We start from the raw sequence: 24536 nt of genomic DNA on the forward strand, positions 1-24536 counted from the left end.
CAGCATGTTCACATCAGACTTTATTGCTGGGGTGTGAAATGTAATTGCAGCCTTTGGGCAAAGTCTAATCTGCCAGATGTTATTGCTCCCTGCGTAAAACAAAAGGAGTGCGTAAAGCCCAGCTGTTGGGAAAATATCAGGTAGCGTGTATTTATATATGTGTGTGTATGTATATATATATGTATATACACACACACACACACACACACACACACAATACAAGAGCTTTTAACACTTGTCACGATCAGAAAAACACTCAGAACAAGTCCAATACATAGCTCACACAATCTCATTAGAAATAAGGTCAGGCAATAACCCTCTTGTTTCTGTCTGCTCCCTGCAGCCTCCTGCTCTCACTCCACAGCACGCAGTTTGGAGGCAGGGCTGCAATGGCAAAGTGGCTGAAAGACTACCTGAGCTTTGGCAGGAAGGTGCCTCCACAGCCGCCCACGCCAGACTACACAGAGAGCGAGATCCTTAAAGCCTACCGGCTCCAGAGGGACCTGGACTTCGAAGATCCATATGAGGAGTCCGAAAACAGGTCCAGGGGCGAGTCTGGGACTTCTGAACCTGCCACCCCTGTGTATGGGTCTCCCATGAAGTCCTCTAGTGTGGACGTGAAATCTCCCAAACACAGACTAATTAAAGTGGACTCCCAGGAGCTGGGGCGCACCAAGATCCTCCTCAGTGCCATATCCTTAGAGGACCAGCAAGAACCTGTAAGAGCCTCAGTTTCTCAGCATGTCTTTGTACTGTAGGTGCTCTGAGTAATAAGCAAGTGGTGACAAATTTAGATTTTAATGTGGCTCCTGTCTTGTGAAGTGGAGGGTGAGAGTGAGAAGGAGGGATGAAGTAAAGGGGAGGGGGGGGGGGGTACTTTCCCACTTCTCTTTAATGCCTGTTCCCATCACTGTGGCAGCTTTATTGATCAAACTCCATAAGCAAGTGGCTGGTAATGTGTGTCTCAAATATGCATTGTTTACATAAATCACATTATATCTGGTGCAACACGTACATTTTCTTCCTTAGATGGAAGGAAGAATTATTGATGGCTTGAGCGGACCATTGAGTCAGAGAGGGTCACAGTCCCTTGAGTTTATGTCCTACCATAAATAATAAATGGGGTTTGGTTTTGCAAGCTGAGAGACCCCTGCATGAGCACATGTTAGGGGCCATATACTGTGCGCCGTATGGTGATATGTCAAGGGCCACAGGGAGCTATAATTTATGTGGTGGTGCTGTTTGTGTCATCAGGACTGCAGTGCCGTCCTGCTTTTGTGCTATGCATGTTTGACTGTAGAGAACATACACAGCTACTGAGATATAAAAAGGCAAACAGATGTTATGGAGAGAGAGTGACTGGAGCGAAGGTTTTTACAAGGAAATGGTCTGCACATTTATTCAGCTCACACATGCCGAGTTAGTTAAGGAGTATTTCAGGGTTTTATCATATTCATCGCTGCAGTTAAATCCATGACTCCACTCATGGAAAATGCTACAAGTGCAAAAGTCCTGAAGTGGATAGAAGTAATAGTCTTAACTCCAGTCGATAGCTCCCCTCTCTACCCTGCTCTCCTTCTGCTCTCATTAATTTCCCAGGGTCTGTGGGAACATCAGCACTCTAATTAACATTGCAGATTCCCGTACATCGATAGATAACCTGTTACTAAATCAACATTGGATTACTTTGTAATTTTGTGAGGGGATGCACATGTCTAGCAGGAATTTGGGCAGCATGCATTGCTAGAGTGATTTCCTTTGTCAGAGAGGGAGAGAGACACAAAAAAACACTTTGCCAAAGGGTGCCTGTGTTTGTAGGGGTGTGTGTGAGTGTGTGTGTATGAGTGTGTGTGTGAGAGAGTGAGTGAGTGAGTGAGTGACCATATGGCTGCCTTTGTAGCTGTCAGTTTGCCAGCTGACCACTGTTTTCCTCCTGTGCTTGCATGAAGGAACAAATGCTCCGAACCTACCAAGTCCCTCCTTATTCCAGCCATAAAAAAACTGATCATCATCAGACAGGGTGATTTCTTTCTGCATTGCATAAAGCTTTCATGTGGCAACAGAGATACAAAATAGGTCCTCTTCAATGGTTTGAAGAGGCAATAACATTATATTGACACTAAAAATATTCTACATAGAATCAGCATGATATCATGATGTTGCACACAAAAGGTACAAATTAGTTCAACAATGAGACTCTAAAAGCATTTTTCTTTGGAACCAAACATATATTTAATGTGGCATTCAGACAAGATGTGATTTCTTATGAAAAGCGTTGTGCTGCTTTCTTCATCTCGAATCCCAAAGAGCTATTGTCTGTGCAACACTCCTTTATTTTTAGCATGTAGTTCAGACTGAATTCTCCTGACTGTCAGAGAGCATTCATGTGCTTTATTCAAGTGTGATGTGAAGCTTCACAAAAAGCTGGATGGAAGTGAAACTCATTATAGCTTGTGAATGTGCTTGCAAGACAACATTCATGTTTCATTTGGTTTCAATTTATTATTTTATGTCCAAAAAATGCCGGAGATGTTTTTTTTCTTCTAAATTAATGATCTGAAACAGAAATCATTTTTCTTCACAAATAAGTGTGTGTCTTGTCCCTTAGGTGGTGCCGTCTGCTCCGCTGGCAGGGGACACAGATTACTCCGATCCATTCGATGCTCGCTTGGACCACCGACTAGAACCAGATCTGGGACCTGTTCCCTGCGAGAACAACGGCTACATGGAACCATATGAGGCCCAGAGAGTCATAACAGGTTAGAGGACTCATCACTCAGTATCTTATCAGTATTACTACATTTCCGTGAGCCATGTTGTTATCATAGAACATAATGGAGTTTAGGTCTCAGTCCCTCCTTTTTCTCCTTCCTTTTTGTGTTGTAGTTTCTTATTTTTTGTTATCTTGAACTGTTATCTCCACATTACCACTCGCACAAATGATGAATCAGACATGCTTTCATAGTATAAGACTGGATACCCCAAAGGGTTAAATTAGGATTTAGGTTTGTCTGATGCTACATAAAAACATAAAATACACAAAACAAATCATAAAACAAACATGTACTATATTACATTTCAGGGTTACCAAATCATGAATAAAATATAAACCATAGAGTGATTGTTATTGGCATTGATCATCTGTCCAAACCAGCACTGAGATGTTGTTTCAAAACTGAGTTATTATTTGGTGTATTTATTTCTGCATCCATGAAATAACGTATCTTTGTTGCTATATTTTTCTGCTCTTATTCTCAAGACATTAGTGTTAATTCCTTGGATTAATGACAGTTCTGCTAACCCTTGGGTGACAGTTCTGCAAATGGACTGCTGTCACTGTCCACTCCCCTGTGTTTTTAGTTCATCGCAGCTCTCAGTCTGACGAAATGTCCCTTATATAGATGTCTATTCACTCTCAGACCCTCCCTCCTCCCTAGTGATTTTCTCCCACATCGTCTAGCACACATCTATCGTTCTCCATTTGTCTCTCCTCCTGTAACATCTCTGTCTGCCCCTTTCCCAGTGCTCTCCCTGGTCTGTCCCAGTCATTTAGTGTAAAAGCCCCCCATACCCTCCCCTCCCCTCCGCTTTCCCCATTTCTATCTTGATTCATCTCGAGGGCTCTCCCCGGACCCTGACGGGAGTCTGGCTGTCTGTCTTATCTGCCTTTTAGCAAATTCTACATCCTGTACACTGTGTTGTCACGTCCGCTGCTTTTTTGGTGGTCATATTAAGTTCATCATCACAGGTCTAAGTGAATGGAGCATCTTTTCCTCTGCCCAACTGGTCCACAGTAATTGCAAAAACCTCAAAGAATTGTTTTTCTCGTGGCAGCTGGATGCAGCCATTGGAGAGATTAGATTCACAGTGGTGATGGCTAAGCATTTGGCGAAGTATTGTCACAGCTCTTTCATTTACTTTGAATTGAGCCTGTCACTCCAGGGCTGTCTGTCTGCCTGCTTTTGTCTGTCTGTCTCACAGACTGTTTTTGTCTCATTAAAAAACACAGCAGAGCGGCAAAGACAGATGTGAGATCGGAATAGTAATTATCTCTCACAAAGATTGTCCTCAAAAGACACCTGTGTGCTTTTTAGACTGTACTTTTATGGGGGAAAAAACAACATCTGCCTCTCAAGTTGTTGTGTTTTTAACTCTCATGATTCTTCAGTTTGACTCAAGTATAAAAGGCTGGCCTCTGTTTCCAGTTCCTGTGTGCTCTGACACACATCTGTATGCCTAAACACTCCCCAGCTCTCCCGTCATCACTCAATCATCACCCTCAATCTTCAGTCTCTGTCACCTATCTGTAAAATTGCATCCCCCCCCCCCCTTCCCCGGCTTGTGTTTCCTCCATCATGTTTCCTATGAATTTCTCATTTTATTTCCTACATGCCTGTTTTTATCTCTCTGCCTTCATCTTCTCCATCTCCAGGCTACCGCTGACACCACGGGTTCCCAACACAGGTAGAGCAGCATTCAGCCCCACTGAGCTTCTGTCTCAATGACTTAACATCAAACGCTGGCAGACACCTCCCTCCCTTGTCCTTCTCCTCTATCACCCTCCCCTTATTTCCTCTCTGCCTCACTTCCTTCTCCTCCTCCTGTTCCTCTACTCCATCACCTCCTCTCCTCGGCTTTCAACCCCTCCCTTGCCTTGCTCCTCCTCTCCATTTTCCCTCCACCCTCTTCTTCATAACCTCAGGGCCTTTCCCCAGGGCCTCCACTCGGTCGCCATGGTGACTACAGGGCCGCCCAATAGGAGTGTGCTGTCGTGTGAAGGTTAAAGTTTTCCTCTGCCTTTCACCAGCGAACCCTTCCATTTAGTCGTAGCGCCGTTCCCTTCTCACGTGAGTGCGCCTCCTTTGCAAGTCTGCCGGCTGTGGACACAAAAGATGCCTACTCCTTCATTTTCCCCCCATTTTCTCCTCTTCTGTACCACCTGTTTTCTTTAAAGGGTACATTTTTAAGGTCAGCATATCAAAGAACCAATGCTGATTGCTGCTGCTACAGCTTTGAGGCTCCTATTGATGGATTAGCCAATTTGATTTCCTCCTCTTGCTTGCATCAATAATCTTAGATCCTTTTATCTCATGGCCATATTTGACTCCACATAATAGTTACAGGGGCCAAGAAACATTTCTTAGTTGGAACCTACTGAGAAAGTGATGAAAATGTTAACAAGGCAACATGGATGCTGTGGTGAGCCGCGCTAGATTGCTGCTGGGATTCGGATAGACAAGAGGTGGGGGGGGGGGGGTTGCCTACCATGTTGCTATTCCGCATCTAGCCCAAGGCCTCGTTAAGCCCCCCCATATGAGATTCTGAGCCCATGGCAAGCTGTGCAAACAACATTTGTCTCTCTTTTCTAATTCTAGTCATGTCAGAGCTCAACAGGCTTTTGTTTTACCTTGTAGTAAAGAATAATATCAGTATTGTCTTCAGGGAAACCTCATTGCTACAGGCGATAATATACTTATGCTTAATGTTGCCTGTTTTTCTTGCAGACTGGATAAATGAGACACATCCACCAAAACCCTGAATGTTTGCCTGCGTTTATACTGTAGTATGAATTTGTGTTATTTTGCATATGCTTTGACAGAGCTGCAGCGTGGCCCTGGAGGAGGATGGGCACGTGGCGGGGTGCAGCTTTATGACACCCCCTACGAAGATGAGCGAGGCCAGCGCCTTGGCTTTGTGCATGGAGAACCTCAGGAGGAGGGCAAAGAGAGCAGCAGGCTGCCACAAGATGACGAAAGACCAGCTGATGAGTACGACCAACCCTGGGAGTGGAAAAAGGACCACATTTCCAAAGCTTTTGCAGGTAACCAGAAAAAATGATTATAAAAGCAAAGTCCAAACCAATCCATCCATGATGCTTCGATCATCCTCTATGAGCCATTCCTACACCTATTTGGAGGAATACTCCATTAACTGGATTGTCATTGGTCTTTGCTTATGATATGCTGATGATATGATTTGCTGGTGTCAAAATGACCAGGGATTGATTTTAAGAGCAAAATCTGGCTATGGAGCTGCTTCATCATAAAAAGGCTATTTTGCATGTCTGTTCAAAGGTTTTAAGAAGCAGCAAATCACATCATTGTCTCAACCTCTCCACATACTTTGTCGGTTCTTCTGGCTCCATGCTGCCAGGCTCAATCAATACTCAGAGTTTCCCGGAATAAAATTCAGCAAAAAAAGAGGTTTAAAAGGTTGAGGTTGAAATTCAGGCTGCAAGCAGTGTGCAGGAAAGGCGTTTTTAACTGAAGGCGCGGTAGAAAACAACCATATTGGCAATCATCCATTGTATTAAAATGTCATGTCTTTAAGCAAAACAATGAATCAATATCAGCTACAGAGAGCTCCTGATGTCAGTTGCCAATCATAAACCATAAAGTATCTCACGAAATATACCTCTTTTTAAAGTGAATCATTCAATAGAATTAGTGAAAATGTTTAAGACCAGGCTGTATTTAAAGGTCAGAGCCCTGCCAGGAGCACAGCTGATGATTCTACGTGTTGAAATACTCATCTAGCTGTCCTGACCTTTAATGTAATGTCTGCCCCCTCAACATTACATCCTTTTATGAAGGAAACAGAGACTTCTGTGACCTTTACTATCTCAGTTCAAATGACACATCTTTCTCTCACTTTTCTCCATTTAAACACCTCTTGGTCTACATTGATCTTGCTCTTGCACATATGACAGACTAGTTACAGCAACCTCTTAGATGATCATTCAGATTGACAGAGATGTCTTGTGTGTGCGTTTATGCGTGAGAGGCTTCATATAGCAGCACAGTGTAAAAAGGTTTGCAGAGGAGGGACACTGAATGTTGGTTTAATTTCTTTCATAATCATGACATTATCTGCAGTGTTTTTTTTTTTAATAATGGTGCATGATTATTATTTTAGTTGTCGTGAAAGTGCATGTCTCATCCCATCATGTTCCATTTACTGAGTATAACTGGAAGGAGAGAGTGAAGGGGAAGTAAGAGATAGTGAGGTAAAGAGAAACAGAACTAGACTGATAGGTCATTTAGGAGTAGATCAGTGTAAGGCATGCCAGGCCAAGTCGACTTAATTGAGCTGCATCTCCAAGTCACCAAGGTCAAGGTGATGGCATAATAAATCAACTTTGCCTCCTCGGCGCTCCCTCCTCTCCCTCGACTCACCCCCGCCACGCAACCCCCCACCCCCCTCCCATTCTGAGTTAATTACATGCCTACATGTGCGTGACTGATCCAGTGCTGATAAAAGGGTCATGGTCAGCACACAATTGTCTGAACACACACATACATACACACATCCATTCATACCATGTTCATGCTCAAATTATATTAACCAGAGAAGCAGCAAAGAGACACCGGAACTTATTTGAGAATGGAGGTGCAAGACAGTTAATTTAAAAGCCTATATCACCTCTCACCTACTTTGCACTCATTCTGGCTTTATCTGTCATTTTCTTCCTCTCCAGCACTTCCTCTCTCTGCCACATACAGTATGTACTCCCGCGGAGGAGCGCTTACAGCACCATTAGAACGCAATGGAGGAAAACGCTTGCATGGCTCGAGTTGTCTGACCCCTTGTTTTTTCCGTTTGGAGTCAGCACTCTTGAGCTGGCATGCTGTCTGTCTGAGCAGACCAAAGCATTGAAGTGTAAACACACAAACAGTATTTTCCATTCTCACATTTAATCCATATTCCCAGCCCCACTCAGTGTTGCTAGGCACAGCCCACATGTGAGGGAGGGGAGAGATGGAGGGGACAAGAACGAAGCTGAAAGAGAAAGATAGAAAAGATGGAATGAGTAGGAAAAAACAGAGATGAGGAGGAGATATGAAATAGAGATGGACAGACAGATGAAATGGATAAAGAGGCTGTGGAGAGAAATATAAAGGGACGTCCAAGGTTATTGTATGTTTGGTGGCAGCTCGCTGGATGTTTGTGGAGGCCCAGTGCATCAGAGGGGAGGAGCGTTGAGGAGAATTAATGGTCGGTGGCTGTGGCGAGGTGAAGCGGTGGGAGAGGAGGGGGAGTCAGGGCCATTGTGGCAGGGTGCAATCAGTCATCCAACTAACATAGGCACACTCTCTCACACATGTACACACACCAACACAGCAGCGGTGACAGGGCTGTCGCCATAGCCCCCTCTCCCTACGAATGTGACACACTCACTCAGATAACCCGCTACAGGGGGCAAAGGGGGGCATCGCGATCTGCCAGCAGCGCCAAAGCCCTCGCCTCATCATCACCTTCACACAGGCGCCTGCACATACTGTACAGACACGTACGCGGATTCTGAACCAGGCTTTCCAGTTCTGATTATTATGAAATTCAAGGGTGAGAAGAGGTTGGGTGCATGTTGGCACAAATATGGGTGTGGATATTTGTATGGGTGTAGGGAGGATGGTGGATATTGTATGTGGATTTGTGTGCATTGCATTCAAGCAAGCGCTTCTGGATGGAATCTCTCTGATTTTGGTTTTCACAGCTTATCTATGCTTTAATGTGTTTAAAGGCTTTTTTGCCTTTATTCAACAGTTGACAATGGAGAAGCAGACAGGAAATAAGGGGGAGAGAGAGGGGCATGACATGCAACAAAGGTCCCCAGGCAAGTCTGAACAAGAGACTGTTCACACTGTAACCATTTGGCTACCATGGCGCTCCATCCATGCCTTATCATCAGGGTGAATATTGTGTGCTATGGCTAATTTTCAAATACTATAAGAATTAATCCTGCTTCCAAAGCATTTGACTTGTGCCTGAGGGGTCGGACGTGACGGGCCTCTCTCAGTCCGGTGGGTTTTAATTACAACGTTGGAAAGCCGTCACCATTCGCCACCATGCAGCTCAAATTACAGCAGTCATTAATTCCTTGAAGTCAATGCACAGTCCGGCAATGAGAGATTGACCCTGTAGCCATTCTACACCAATTAGTGAGCTAATGAAAGGCACCATTTCATTAGCTCTTTGATGGCCACACCTAATGAAGAGATGAATGGATGTTTCAGGTACTTCACATTTGTAAGTGTTATAGTCCCAAAAAGGAGCTTTGAGCCATTTGATGCAGATGACGGCTGTCGGAGGGATGGAGGAGTGGGCACAGGATAAGAGCTACAAATCAGCTGGAGATCTGGGGAAGGTGAATGAATAACATTGCCAACCTTAGCAATTACTATTATGGTGCCATTGAGCAAAGCCCTTATTCTCCTTTTGTTCCAGTTCAGCTGCTCATTAGACAGCAGCAGAGGACTGGGCTCATACAGGGAAGCTCTAGAATATGAATGTAATTGTCCTAAAAGCATGAATGTGTGTGAATGGGTGAATGAGATGTAGTGTAAAAGCGCTTTGAGTGGTCATAATGACTAGAAAAGCACTATATAAGTACAGTCCATTTACCATTTTCATGTTGCCCCATCAACAATGCAAAATTTCAGTTTGTCTTAAACTTTGGTTTATGACTACATACGTAGGCTATGCCTACCCCAAAAGCTATTCCCATCAGCCTCAGCTGTACTTGTTTTTTAGTGCTAATCAGTGAATGTTTGCATGCTAACAAGCAGAATTAACATGGTAAATTACTGAATACAGCCTCACAAAGCTGTTAGCATGGCTGCGGACTTTTAGCAGTTGAGAAGCTAAGCTATAGGACAAACACACATTTTTCAAATTATTATTGTAAAATATAGGATCTACATGTAAAGAAATATTGTAAATGTTTAAAGGCTATGCACAGCACTGATTTCTTTATCCTTACTTTTGCAAATAGCACTGTAAGCTAGATGTTAAAAAGGTGCTTTCAAGTGTTAATGAATACCGAAGCAAAAAGCTCAGTTTAGCTAAGCTTGCAAAGACACCTTGACAGATGGCCAGCATGTGCATATGCTGTGTGTGGATGTTTGGACACAGGTGCTCTGACAGGGCAGGACAAGGTTTCCTGGGCTATTCTAAGTGTGACCTGCTCCCTATGTAGATATTAAGGGCTCATTATAAGGTAACAAAAACACAACAATTCTTATTTTCGTGGAATTATACACTAATTAAATCATACTCACAAATATTTGATTTCTGTCAAGTCTATTCCACTATATGCAACTACATCTTACACACTGGTCCTTTAAGTCGGAGTTGTGTGGGATATGTGCACTCAGACAAACATGCAGGCTAAGAAAAAAGGCAGGAGAGAAAATGAGATTTCCATTTCTGGTGTAATGCTGCTCTCTGTTGCTCTAAGCACACCCTAGGGGCATCAGACCAGCCTCTTCATCAGTTTACTGACAGTGGAAGGACCCTTGTATCACACACTCTATCTTTCACTATTGCTTTCTTTTTTCTCTTTGTCACATTTCCTCTCTCTTGCTCTCTCTACCCCATCTCTCGCAGCTTTTCTTTCTCCTTTACTGACATTAATGAAAAGGCCTGTCCTTTGTGATTCCCTCTCGACGACCAATACGAGAAACAGAGAGATGATGGAAGTAGAGTAGGACACGCAAGGAAAGGAGCAAGGGAATACGAGAAGAGAGATAATGCCCCACTTAGAGGGAGATAGGTGAAGGAGGAGAAATGAAGAAAAACAGAGCAGCACCGGGAGAACTGCATAAATCCACATGGGGATGGAAATAATGAATGTCTGGAAAATGAATCCTCAGAAATCATTGTTAAAGAATGTGTGATGCTTTAAGATTCAAATCAAAATGGTGCAGATCCATATTATGAAAGGAGAACTTAATTGAATGCATGTTTTTTTTCCTGCACTGGCATAAGGTGTTAATTGTCTTCCTGTATGGGGGCCATTTTGCCCAGCAGAAGGTCTTTGTGTGCAGAAAGAAGACGGGATGCCAGGGCTGTTTGAAAAACAGATGTCTTCATTAATAGACGAATGAAGCTGTTCTACTGTCTTTGTCTGCTCCCCCTTATTAAGAGGACACAGAAAACAGCTGGCGTCTTTGAAAAGTCAGTTATCCGTCACTCAAGGTGATGTGTCCTGTGCACAACATGAAGCTGAAAACCTAGCGTGGTCATTCCCTCCCCTTCAGATAATTTCTGGTAATTGTTAGCAGGTAGTTGAAGCACCAGGCGCGCAGTAGATTTTGTCAGACTGCAAATTACTGAATTGCTGTCACCTGTTTCATCTGCTGGGTTCAAGTGTGAGACGGGACTGATGTAAAAAACACCCCACCTTGTTTCAGCATATATCCTGGATACAGTTTAGTAGATTTGAAGTACAAGTCATGAATACAGGCTGTGAGCACTGGTGTTAGTATGCCTTTATCTGTAAACCATTCATGTGTCACATTGTCTTGTATTTGAGAACAAAGCAGAGTACTAACAGCCCTCTGTCTATGACAAATCCACAGGTTCCCATTAGAGGTGAATGGGAGCCAGATGTTCCCAGCAAGTGAATGAGTGACATGGTATGGTGTATGTGTATGTGTGTGTGTGTTTGGTATTCAGCCTTTTGTTATCAGAATGAGGAGCTCAGACATGGTTTTGTGTCTTTGTGCGTGTTGAGCGTTTTGCAGTAGAGAGAGCTGCCAGTGTTTCACTCTGACAGATAGAAACAGAAATACTGAATCCAAGGTTGCTAATTAGATCAGCAGATTTAGGAGGAGTAACCTGGGTCACCCTGAATCACAGGAAAAGAATGCGGTTGAATTGAAAATTGATTTCTTTATAGAGATTTGATACAATTTTACAGTGTGGAAAGTTTCAGCTTGTGACAGAAGGTGAGAAGATGGAAGTGGGAATTTTAAATTATGATATCTTCCTGCAAATTAAAAAGCAAGAGTTATTATCACTACAACATCACACTAAATCCTTTTTTGTGAGGGGTCTGTCGGTCTGTTTAATGTCTCGCCTCTGTGTCTACTCAAGGGTTTAAAACAAGTTGAGTGATTTGCCTTATTTCAAGATGTGAGTTGATCAAGAAATATTTAATAGATGAATAAGGCAGTGGAAACAACTGAAATCCTCTCCCCTTCTTTTGTTCAAGGACACTAGACAAGATTCGTTGTTAAGGACAACAGTCACCCAAACACTGAGCAAGAGGAATCTTGATGGAATTTTCCTCTCTGTCTGCAGTACACCACGACCTGAGCTTATCTCTCACTCAGATGACTGAGCACATTTCTGATCTGTAATAAATTGTCTCGCCTGTCACCATCCTTGCTCTCCTTTCTTGTAACCTTTCACCTGCGTCTGTGTGCTTCTCATTTACACCCTCTCTCTTTCCGTGTGTCTCTCTCAGTTTTGTTTGAGAATTAGAGGTGTGAAATGTGATGCAGTGGCAAGGGGTGACGGGTAGGCAGCGGAGTGTGGCAGTGGCAGCGTTTAGGGCTGTCAGGTGTGTGCGTGTGTGTCTTTGCGTGCATGCCTCCCATTGAGGGGTGCCAGGCCACACTTTAATCCTGGCTTCAGCGGAGGTGCGGCCCGCTCCAGATGGGGCCATTGTACTGCGCCATGCATCAATAATTCACAGAGAGCCAGAGAAAGTGGCGGAGTGTGTCTGTCTGTTCAATAATTAACCAGAGAAGGAGAGAGGCATGTATGTACCCTACAGCCTGGGTCTCTTTCCAAACGCCCGTTCAAATGGCCTTTGATGTTGTGGGCCTGGGGGGTCTTTGGATTTGTCAGCTCATTAAGACGTCACCCCTCTTTTCCTTGTATTTGTTTTGTAATCCGTTTTCGCTCTGAGTGGGGGCTGAATGTACGGTGTTAAACTGGCAAATCGCATAATGTATATGAGTCCGTGTGTATGTGTGTGTGAAGCTGCATAAAATTCTGTTACATTAGATGGTTGCCTGCCATGGTAGATAATGAGCTATTTTCAGTTCTCTCTTACTGTGCACCTTCTGCCACCCCCCTACTGCAGGTAGGACAATGTACAGAGCATTATTCTGCCCCCATGCTCCTCAGTTCCTCTGTCACACTACGCTGTGGGTTGCAGTGCACATGAAGTCACATTTTGTTTTCATTGCTTCTAGCGCTACTAGACAATTTCTCAAAGTGGATTCATTCAGTTGACTATAAATAATGCAGCCTCTGACTTCTCCTGTCCTCCCTATGTCCTATCTCCTTTGCTTTCTTTAGCTGTCTCTCACGTTATAAATTACTGTAAATATAGGGTCTAAAATACCTGTTTATCTACAAAGACAGGTGATAGAGTATATTACTTCTCTACATGACAGAAGCTATAGTTAACTACATTTCTTGACACCACATCCCTGTCATCTGAACACGCCACCTCTCCCACTTCCAAAAGGGCTTCCTTTTCTTCTATTTCTTCACGTCTCACATCTCGCTTATTCTCTCCTCCTCCCATTAAAATCTTGCTCCAGATTTCAGGCTCACCTCTTGATCATTACCATGTCTGTCACATATCTTGCTTTTGGTTAACTTTTTTCGAACCCATCTGCTGTTTTCTCACTCTGTCGCTACCCTTTTCTCTCGCCTCCTCCCTGCTCTCCCCCTCCATTAGAAATGAGGGAATTGTCGGTGTTGCCTTGGCCTGCCCCAGTGGGTCAGCTGGAGGAGGAGCCCCCCGTCAGAGAGCAAGGTGACCTATCACCCCCAACACAACCCCCTACCCTGCCTTTCTTTAGCACCCCACCACAAACACTTACATGTGCAGTCGCCATGACCTACATGACCCAGGTTGTTAGCCTACATCTGCTCTACATTCACCGTAAACCCCCAGCAGCCTGCATCTGCACAACCTGCATCTGTCCCTGCCTGTTGCCACTGCTTGGCTGCTGGGGTTTTAGGGTTTAAGCACTCCCTTCTTACCACATCCACCTTTGTATCAACCATGCATTGCAACTATCCCTGTCAATTGCACTTTCTCACTTGTTCATATCAGTGTGCTCACTGCTTGTGGTGCATTAAATGTTTAATCCCTAGATTTGTAGATTGAATTTCACCAAAATCAGGCACAAAAGAGTAAATAACATTTCAGTCTGTAATTCGCACCAGAGTAGAGTCTGTGTAGTCAATATTACGGGCAGTGTAGTCTACAGGAAGATGCAGAAGTGCACCACAGCCAGGCATGGAAGATGACATCTTCCTGTCTCCATCTGGCACGAGGGAAAATGTTGAAGATAGTAATTGTGCTGATTCTGATAGTTTTGCAGTCTGTGAGACCCAAACCTGCTGTACTCTAGTTTGAGCCATCCATGAGAGGTCTTTCTGCTGCATGCATGGTTTTGCAATAGCCTGATGTCTGATGTTTACCCAAGTCTGGCTGTGAGGGTTAATCCCTTTTGATCACAGCAGAGTGTAAATAATGTGACTCACTTTTTCTGTCCCTGTCTGCCAACAGTGCAGTTTGATGGCGCAGAGTGGGACCGTTCTTCATCGCCCACAGAGCGGTTGCGCCCTCCGGGGCCCAGGTCCAGCCCACTGGCAGGAGGGGGAATGAAATTTCGAATGCCACAGGAAGGCCTTGCTTTGGTGGGGGAGAGAGTGGACCCCACACTGCCTCTGGAGAAGCAGGTGTATGTATGCTGACTTTAATTTATACCCGGGGAAGCTATATAAACATATATCACTTTTTATGTGTTGCAGTGTAGACTACACTGCTGTTAAGGTTTAATTTGATTAAAAGGTTTACATGCTTGGATATTCAGTGACTTTTGATACTCAATGATTGAGTGTCCCTGTTGCTATTAATTTAATTACTTTGAATGTAATATGTGGTGAAGAAATTGCCATGTCAAAACATTAATAGTTGTACCGAGGAGACAGTTGACATTAGTTGACATCAAAATGTAAGATGTTGTGAAGTCACAGAAAGCAGGCATCTTAAATAAAGGCAAAAACTAATTTTATTGCACCACTTTGATCTATTAAGGGGTGTGGACACCGTAAAATGAAACAGTTATGTGTTTTGGCTAAGCAGCACTCATCAGAGTTTACAGTAATGTGGAAGGTTAGAAGGAAAACTAATTAAGTCAGAACATTAAAAACAAACATTTACGGTGGTCTTGCAATTTCAGACATCATTGGTATAATTTATGTGCTGTTTTTGTGCACAAGAAGGGTCGTTTTATTAATGAAATCCAAGCATGTCACCCCTTAAGCACACATACACGTGCGCACACAGACAACACACACAGTGTCGAACACACAAACACAAACGTGTGCACACCTACAGATGAGAGTCGTAGTTGATTATTTTGCCCCATTACTCCCTAATGATCTCTTATTAGGGAGGGCTGTTATGAGCTTTGTGGTCTTCAGCTCTGTTTTTTAAACAGAAAAAATACCATCACTGTCAACTATTCAGTGCACCTGCATTCAGTCATGAAGAAGAAAATCTCATTAGTATTGCAACAAATATGTATTTCACTTAAACAATTTGCTCTGTCCATCAGATGGTACCACGGTTCACTGTCACGTTCGGAGGCAGAGTCCCTGCTAACGTTGTGTAAAGAGTGTAGCTACCTTGTGAGGAACAGTCAGACCAACCGCTCCGACTACTCCCTGTCCCTACGGTAGGACATGGACACACACACACTCACACACAGTAAACCTTCTACCACCACAAGCAATGAAACACCTGAGCACCTTCAGTATTGTTCTCAGATTAATCGCTTTATAATTTGATTGCGCTTTTCTCTTTTTTTCCTGCTGTGTGACTGCAGAGTGTGTGCAAAGCATGTGTGAAGTCACCAGAGCTACTGATCTCATATCGTAGTCTCCACACCTCTCCATCTGTCTCACCTCCTTCTCTCCCCCTCCCTCCCATCCTCTATCACCCCCACTTAAGATCACCGCTGCACTGATTCCTCTCCCAATACTCATTTGCAGGGCACAATACTGCTTAGCTGGTCAAATATCTCCCTTGTAATTACTACCACAATCCATCGTCCCGGCCTGACACTGCTCTCCCATCATCCCTCTGTCCTCACCCCATCCTTGGCCCCTCTCTGTGGTCTTCTTCCTTGGCCCCCAGCAGGCCCCCTAAGTGGTAATCAGGCAGGTAGAGCACACTTCAGTGCACACATCATCCTCCCCATAATCACTAATGAATATGAATTACCTTCTGTGGGCCACACAAGAAGGGAATCAGGGAGGGAAAGAGGAAAGGGAGGGGGAGAGAGAAAGAGAAAGAGAGGGAGGGGAGGGGGAGACACTGAGTGTCACTGTGTTGTGCTGACATATAAACAAGCTCATGCATTACTCATTTACATGAGTAGAGTGGGTTTGACACACACATCATAGGGCACACGCAAAGGAACAAGGTCACAGTTGGCACTGGTTCCACAGTTGGTTTGGTCTGGAAGAAGTAATGAAACTACTAAATGTATCAACCTTACATTCTTTCAGTTGTTTAGAAGGAGGAATCCCCCTTCACTGAGTAGCCTTAAAGTCTTAACAAAACAAAGAACCGCCTTGAAGCAGCTTAGATCTTTAATCAGCTTAAAAGGAAACTCTGGTTTCATACAGCCTTTATTGTCCCTGTTTTGGCCACAATTTGTATGAGTATTATTAACATTGTACTCATAAAGTTAATAGCGGAAATCCAAGAACACAACATCACTCAACAGAAGTCAGACACGGCAAGAAACACGAGCGGTCTGATTATATAGGTTTCAAACACGGTTCCCAGTTAGCTAAACATATCTGGAAAAGAAGATGAAGCCAAACTGTAAAATTATTTTAAACAGCCATTAAGGTTTAAAGACGTTGACCTACTTTGAACTTCCTTACTTTCCACAGTTTTGCATGCACACAGTCCTACTGCAATGACGGATTATTACCAGAATTTTTGGTGCACTCATTCAGGTTTTAACTCCAAATTTGCCTAATGTTTTTTCATGGTATTGTTGTTCATGGAGTATGACATTGTCTGCATGTTTTAAATGTCTGTCTGAAACATTGAGTCTGCTGTCCTTCATGTTTGGAGTCCACACATGCCATGGGACGACAAAACTCTTGAGTGTGATCTTGTGTCAGGCATACACAGATGTTTTTGCAAGTCTGCTTTTCTTGTATGTCTTGAAAGTCCATAAAAAGGCTTTGCACATAATGAAAAAGACAATGCAGACTCTTGTGTGCACTTATTGTCACTCCGGCAATGAGAAAAACTGTCAGGTGAGCAGTGGACACTTTAATCCTTTGGGTTGTATCTCCAAACATAGTGGTTTGGATAATCTTGCAAAAATCTTTAGCTCATTTGTCTTATTGTCAGAACACTTGTGTTTCTTGCACTTTGTTGTAGCAATGTTGTCATGTTCCCAGATATCAGCATTATTACTTTGGTGAGCACAAAGGCCATAGTTGTAATAAACTGTAATTGTCCTATAATGTCTCCAATTTGATGGAAACTATTTGCCATAGATTGTCATTTAGTCATCATAGGGGTGCTGTGACTGGCTAGGTTGGTTTAGGCACTATGGCAATGATGCTAGTATATCCTTGAGTAAGGACACTTTGTGAAAAAACAATTCATATCCGCTACATTTTTGAGATAGTGCAGCATCCATGTGCTTTTATCATTGTGGCCTTCCTTGGAAAAGGTGAACCACACCTACAGTACATTAAGAATACACACTAATATAAACAATGGGAGGAAGGATGAAGGTTTTTTAATGGAGACAAAGTGAAGAGCCACTTCAAAGTGAGTCAGCGCTGACACAGGCAGACCTACCAATGTTTAAACCAACATGAATATTTATGGAAGAGCTCTGGTTGGTTCTAATGTACCATGAGATACAAAGAGTCCCCTAAACAAACAGGGCTGGATGAAAGCCCACTGTCAACTATGAGCGCTGACATGATAAAGTGTCTGGCTCTAACTGTTCAGGAGGCCAGTGGGACGATCATGAATCGCCTGTTGTTCTGGCTGTTTGTAGTCAGAGCGAGTTTTTTGGGTTTCACTGCTCTTCAAAATTTGGTTTGGTTTACTAGAACAATGATAATTATGGTGACCGGTTTCAGCCCTTGTCTTTCCCTCTGCTTCTATAATTAGACATACATCATGACTGGCTGACTGGCCCTTAAAGGGGAAGTTCTGTCCTGGCTGTCTGGCTCTTAAAGGGGAGGAAACGGTGTAGTTATCTCGGCTCAGCCACTTTCACAGTCCAGCTTGCTTCTCTCTCTGCCTTTGTCTTTCCTCCCATGTGCTATTCCACCACCACCACTCATCCATCCATCATAATGTCCCTGCCTAATTTGTGACATGATATTAAATCTTGGTTAGTATCCCATCCTAAAAGTGCAGGAAAAAAGAAGCGAACATAAATCCAAGTTGTCATTTCCACTGTGTCATTATGTGTCAGAATGTGTGGAAGGCTGCATGATGTTTTATGTGCCCCACTTTTCATGTCATCTCTCATTTCTCTCCTCTACACTTCTCTTTTTCGCTTTCATATTGGATCACTCCCACTCTCTTTCTTGTTTTGTCTCCTTCCCCATCTCAATATTTTTTTCCCCCACAGGAGCTGTCAGGGTTTCATGCACATGAAGTTCACACAATATAAAGATGGCAAGTATGTGCTGGGACAGAACAGCCCGCCCTTTGACTCCATCCCAGAGGTCATCCACTTCTACACTACACACAAACTCCCAATCCGAGGTGCTGAGCACCTCTCCCTGCTGTTCCCTGTACTGGTGCAGACACTCTGACTGACCCGGACGCTCTTCCTGGACCTTTCAGGATTTTCATCGTGATTGGACTCTTAAAACTTGAATGTTTGACAGGATCTTCCCAGTGGAGAGTCGGTGCTCTCTTCTTTTTCAACTGGACTACTTTTGATGATTCAACACACCGTTGGACTAATGCCCTCACCCACCACTGCTGTTGTACTTGTGCCAAATGTCTCCAACATCCGGAGGGATCGATTCACATGAAATGCAATACCTGAATTCTAGGCCACCTGTGCTAGAACTCCTCTCTCTCATCTCCTTGCTGAACCAATTGGGTTGACTTCAGGATATCTGAAATTGTCCCTTTCCTTTCTACATTTCTTTCTGACTGGAATGCAAAGGAAGTTAGTATACCTATATCTGGAAGAAAGTCCACATATTCTAAACATAACCCCAGTTTACATAAAAACTTGCAGAAGATTGAGATTAAATGACTGCTGTTTCAAACAAATACATCTCATTGACACTGATAAAATATTACTGTTGTTGGGTTAAAACCTTGCAATATTTTACTGATTTTTCACATTTCTACCAGAAACAATAACTTGAATTGTACCGTAAAGAATGAGAAACATTCTTTCACTCCTGGACTTGGGAAATCCTTTTATAAAGGTTGGAAAATGATTTGCAACAATGCTATTTTTGAAGATACAAGGTTTTTCCAACAGCAGTGATATTTCAGATGCTTTTCTACACAAAGCCACACCTGTACTGTACTGTAGTCTGCTCTGTTGATTTTCTTCCAGTCTGTACTGTACTGTCATGCTGCTGTATGTTGAGGATTTGCTCGACACACCTCTCCATGTTACTTGTTGATTGTTTGTCGTAAGCAACAGAGAAGCTGTTATATTGGTACTAGTATTGACCTTGCTGACCTGTATCTCTTGTTGGCTGACTACATTGCATTTGGTAGACAATGCTGGGTTTGTAAAAAAGAACCTGTCACTGCTGTCATTGTCTTTTCACTGACTGATGGTTAAGCTCGGAAGCTGAGCTGCAGGCTACATTTGGAGCTGAGGGATGCTAATCAGGAAACGGATCACTCTGACAAACTCTCAAGCTTTGCAAATCTAGGCCACATTCTCACACCTACACATTTGATCACAGATTTTTCTTTTTCAGCTGGCCAAATGATTACATGCTGGTTGGTGAGTTGTATTTGAGTTCAATTCTTGCCATCTGGCATGTGTGCCCATGTCTGCTGCCTGGTTGCAGTGTTGTGTCTGACCAATTCTAAAAAATTGCAAAAATGATTTGGATCGTTTTTCAAGCAAAAACCTTTTATTGCCTGTGTTATATTCATTATTATGTTGACCATTATTTTCTGTCACTAGTAAAAGATGATGGGTTGCATAATTTACCTGCTGTGATGAAGCACCTTGTCTGTACACAAAAAAAAATGTTTCTCGAGTGTTGAATCTACATATAGATCTACAAGAACATCAGTGGTTTCCAATGTGGGGGTTGAACCCTCACAACTGCTCTGGATATTAATCTGGTGGTGCTGATTTTAACTTATTTTTTGAGAGATATTGCATAGTTTTACTCTTAAAGCCTTTAAAAAATTAATCACTCAAGGGAAGTAGCTCCATGTGAGTGGTCACAACATGGCTATTTATCATGAGGTCACATGTAATTAAGGTTGGGAACCACTTATGTAGATGAAACATCATTTTGTGTTTGATTAAAAAAGAAAACACCACCAAAATACTCTGAATAAGAGTGTAGCTGATCAGATTTCAAACAATAGACTCCTTTGCAGTACAGAAAGAAGGAAAAGAGGCACAAAAGACTTGGCAAGATTGTGTGTTTCACATTCTCAATCACACACACACACAGACACACACATTTGCTTCCCCTCATCCATTAACAGCAGGGTTGGGAGGGAGAGGGTGAGGACTGGGGGTGAGGTGTGGCTGAGGAGGGGTGAGGCAGCCCTCATTATTTGGGCTGCGCTGCAGTAAAAAGCACTGGGATTGCTTTCATTACTGAGCCAAATGAAATAGCAGAGGCTGATTACCCGCGTGACGGAGAGTGGAGACAAGCTGGATCACTCTCTATTGGGGAGAAAGAGAAAAAAGGGGGGGAGAGATGAAGGAAGGGGGGAAACGGAGGAGGAGAAGGGGGACGCTGTCTGGCTGTACTTCCCCAACAGAACTCCAAACAAGTGTGTGTGTGTGTGTGTGTGTGTTTGTGACTGTAAAAGCGAAAGATGATGACATGAGGGGGGGCTGCTATAGTCCCATTTTTCAAACAAGGCCCCCCGGGAAGAGATATGAATAATAACGGCAGTGGCAATGCAGCATGTAAAAATCAAACAAATATCACACTCACATTTCTTTGCCTTTTGTACCGCTCTTACCTTGTATCTGCTTTTGGGATTTTGCAATTTTTATATCAGCCAATTTTCTGTTATGCTCATGAAGTCATATTTTTATGAGATTGTGTAGGTTGAAACAATTTTCAGCATTATACAACAATTCTGTGCTTGTAAATTGTGAAATGTGCGAATGCGATTGTGTAAGTGTGTGTGTTCAGCTGTCATATCAGAATCAGAATGTGTGTAATGTCAGATGTGGTGGGCGTCACCGATTATGCGGTGACGGCAGCTGTTAATCCATCAGACAGGCTCGGAGGAATGAACACCTGTGATCGCCACAGAGCCAGGGAACGTGTTCAGAGACCACACGGAGACACGCACACACACCTGAGAGATTAACAAGCACATATAAATAAAGGTGTTCAATAGAGATAGAGATGAAAGTGAATTTCTGACCTTGGAAACAGTAGTAGCTTTTTTATTATTTCACACAATCTTCCAGTAAATGTAGTCGACCCAATAATTGTCATTAGGGTTTTTTTTTGGAGCACCTCAAATTTCTGTGAACAGGCTTGTTTGAAGTCCAAGGTTATGAATGAACATCCGATATCATCATTTAAGCCAACACTGAGCAGAAGTCGTTAAAGCACTTACAAAAAAGGAAATTCAAACAATTCCATAACAATTAGTCATCAATATACATCAAGATACAGAACAGTAACTAAACAGATCTTGAGATCAAGATGAAGAAAAGTAAGATTTAAGACATAAAATGAACTCATCAAGTCATCCTTTTAATGGGAACACCTACTGTTATTGGATATGCCACCATTTGGCCCATTTTTCTGTCAAGACAGAATTTTTTATCTTAAAAGGCCATCAAAGGTGAAAGATTAAATTAAAACTTGTACAGGGGGGGTCAATGTTTGAAGCTGCTGTTTGAAAGAGATATGATTTTGTTTCTTTAAGTTTCTGTTAATATTTTCTTCCCAATTTGATTTCTGCTACATTGTTGAAGCATACACGTTGTCCTTTAAATCCTTATCCACACTGAAGGTTTATCATGGGTTTCCCCCACCTCCAGTGCTTCTTTCACCCAACATAAACCTCCAAGCTCCTTGCATGCACAGAGGCAGGGAATCAGCCAGCTGTGCACACACGCTCAATGCCACAAGTGAGGGCCGGGACACGCATATCAGACTAAAAGCCGCCGTCCTCCCTCTCACTTATCCCCTATCCCAGACATGCTAATCCCTACAGTTGTGGCAGGCAGGCGTGGAAGAGATAGATTTGAGGTCAGTGTAGCAGGTGTGAGCATGCCATCAGGCCCTGCCAGAAGACTGCAATCAGAGATGGTTTGGAGAGAAAGCAGCTGCTGTTTTGGGGGGATTTGGGAAGAGGGGAAGAATTTAGAAGAGATTGCTTATCTACTTCTGCCACCTATGTGTCAAGATAGCATGGCATTTAAAGGCTGGTAACAGATATAGAAGTTGACATTTTAAATCATTTCATGCTACTAAACAGATTAGTTACTGTAAGAAGTGGTTGATAAATCAGTGTGTTGTTCCATGACAGTTTTGACAAAAATGTCATCATTAAGGTTAACATTTCGGTTAAAATATTTACATATTGAGAATCTTTGTAGCTTGTGCTGTTATTCGGACAAAATAAATAATTTAATGATGTCTTAATAAGCTTTGAGAAATATCAAAAATGAAATGATCCAACCAGTAATAATCATGAGTTGCAGCCCTACATGGTGTACATTAGACCATGGATTCCTTTATGATAAGATTGTGTTCCAAGGGTGTCTGCTGGAAGGATGTGGAAAGTTGTGCGTAAGAAAGAAGCGATAAAAATGATTTAGGCGAGACATTGAAATGATTCATTGAGTCCACTGAGTCTATGTGACACTAGATAAGACAATTAAGGGCAGTGGGTTGTGGAGGGGGATGCTAAGGGGAGTGTCCACCAATCCAAATCTCAGCCAGCTCCTTCAGACATCTTCCCACCTTTGCCTTCAATCCCCCCAACCTTCTTACAGCTGCTCCCTGGATAAAGCCCTCAGCCCTCGGATCCCCAGGAGCTTATCACCAAAGTCTGCCTGGGTCTTCACTTTCTTTGTTCCACGTGTAATTACACTGCATTGAATGAGATCTGTGGAGGTGATGCTAGGGAAGAAAAATCATTACACTCTGGACAGTGTGTGTGTGTGTGTGCGTGTCTTCTCTGGTGAGAGTAGCACGACTCAGCTGTTGAGGAGAGAATGGCTTCAGCTGGGGCTCCCTGCGTGAGCGGCAGCCTCAAATAGGACCCCTCGCCGCTCTCCGCCTGGCCCCACTCCACCTCTGAGTGGCTTCAAAAAAGGGACTTGGGGATGACAGAAGTGTTTCATACTGGCACATTCAGTGGTTCGGACCAGATGGAGTCTTTGTTCTTTCTCTCAAATATACACACACATGCATGCACACATACACATGTCTGTCTGAAAGAAAAATGCACACACATGGATACACATTTCCTCACCACACTAGCAGTGTAAAGCCAGGATCATGATGACAGGGGGTGGTGTGATTCTCTTGTCCTCTGTCGTGTTCACATTAGTCATATGCAAATAAGCATTGTGCACAGAGAATGACACAAATCCACCATGCCTAAATCCTCAAAGAAGAGTGGTGACGGCTATTTAGTTAACATGATTTATTAAGGTGTTTGACCCAGTTAGCAAATGGGTTTGTTTCAGGTGTTTGGAGAAAGGGAATTTGATGACACAAAAAGGAAAATGTGAATGAAAAGGGATTTGTTCATTTATACTAAACATGTTTGAGCTGTTTTCTCTTTGTCTAGATGATGACTGAAATCAAACATGATTTAATTTGCGAGTCTGCTGAGCCTGTGAGTCAGAGAATGTCAACAAATCTCTCACACTTAAAACCCTTTTTAAAACTTTTGGCATTGTAGAATTCTATCATACTCATTATACTTATTTTTTTTAGATTTGCATGTATCTATATAACTAAAGAAAAACATAGATTTCCAGGTGATTTTCTTGAATGAGACAACAGAAAATTGTAATCAAACTTAATTTGCATGAGGATAATAATGGTGTTAAGGGGGAAGAGGAAAACAAGTTGGACAGGAAGGAAAAGGAGCAAAAAGGGAGAGTGTTTCATGGACTGAAAATGACTATACTCAATACACAGCTCAACATTTTGACATTTCCTAATGTTCCAGATGGCACAAGGCCACCATCATCCCCAGCTAATTCAGGAAAGTACGTTCAAACATTTCTGACAGGAAGCAGTTGGTGACCTTTAAGCTGGAGATGCTCAACTGGTATTGCATCCTCGCTGTCTTTTTCCATCAGAACTGGAGGTGCTTAGCAAAGACACATCTTTAAACTGAGGTGAGCATGAAATGCCAGTCTGTCAGCTCCTGTCTGGTCTTTGTTATGCAATGTGGTATGAACAACAAGCTCTGCTGCTATCAGCCCATCAGTTCAGTTCAAAGCAATCATCACTGCAACAGGTTTTCTGGAAGTATTGAAGAGTGTCTGATCAGTTCT

At 43.0% G+C, this 24536-nt stretch overlaps 1 protein-coding gene across 2 annotated transcripts; it reads left to right on the forward strand.

Annotated features, from left to right (window-relative positions):
• The first annotated feature begins 389 nt into the window (after positions 1 to 389).
• shdb (Src homology 2 domain containing transforming protein D, b) lies at positions 390 to 19938 on the forward strand. 2 transcript variants are annotated; one of them, XM_062424171.1, is made up of 6 exons: positions 390 to 719; positions 2609 to 2759; positions 5600 to 5821; positions 14321 to 14495; positions 15375 to 15494; positions 18444 to 19938. In XM_062424171.1, the coding sequence occupies exons 1-6, from the start codon at positions 390 to 392 to the stop codon at positions 18628 to 18630; spliced, it is 1185 nt and encodes a 394-aa protein (XP_062280155.1). In that variant the 3' UTR covers positions 18631 to 19938. The 2 variants fall into 2 exon arrangements, with proteins under 2 accessions (XP_062280155.1, XP_062280156.1); XM_062424172.1 differs by lacking the exon at positions 18444 to 19938 and having other exon boundaries at positions 14321 to 14493.
• The last annotated feature ends 4598 nt before the right edge of the window (positions 19939 to 24536 follow it).

Source organism: Scomber scombrus, chromosome 8, assembly GCF_963691925.1.
Source record: "Scomber scombrus chromosome 8, fScoSco1.1, whole genome shotgun sequence".
In the NCBI taxonomy this organism is placed as follows: Eukaryota; Metazoa; Chordata; class Actinopteri; order Scombriformes; family Scombridae; genus Scomber; species Scomber scombrus.

What these genes read in the sequence shown, in the direction of transcription:
- shdb (XM_062424171.1), top strand. Translation starts at nt 390, where the DNA reads ATGGCAAAGTGGCTGAAAGACTACCTGAGCTTTGGCAGGAAGGTGCCT. An exon ending in GGCCCAGAGAGTCATAACAG is followed by an intron (nt 2,760 to 5,599) that starts GTTAGAGGACTC and finishes ATGCTTTGACAG; the next exon opens with AGCTGCAGCGTGGCCCTGGA. An exon ending in GACTACTCCCTGTCCCTACG is followed by an intron (nt 15,495 to 18,443) that starts GTAGGACATGGA and finishes TTTCCCCCACAG; the next exon opens with GAGCTGTCAGGGTTTCATGC.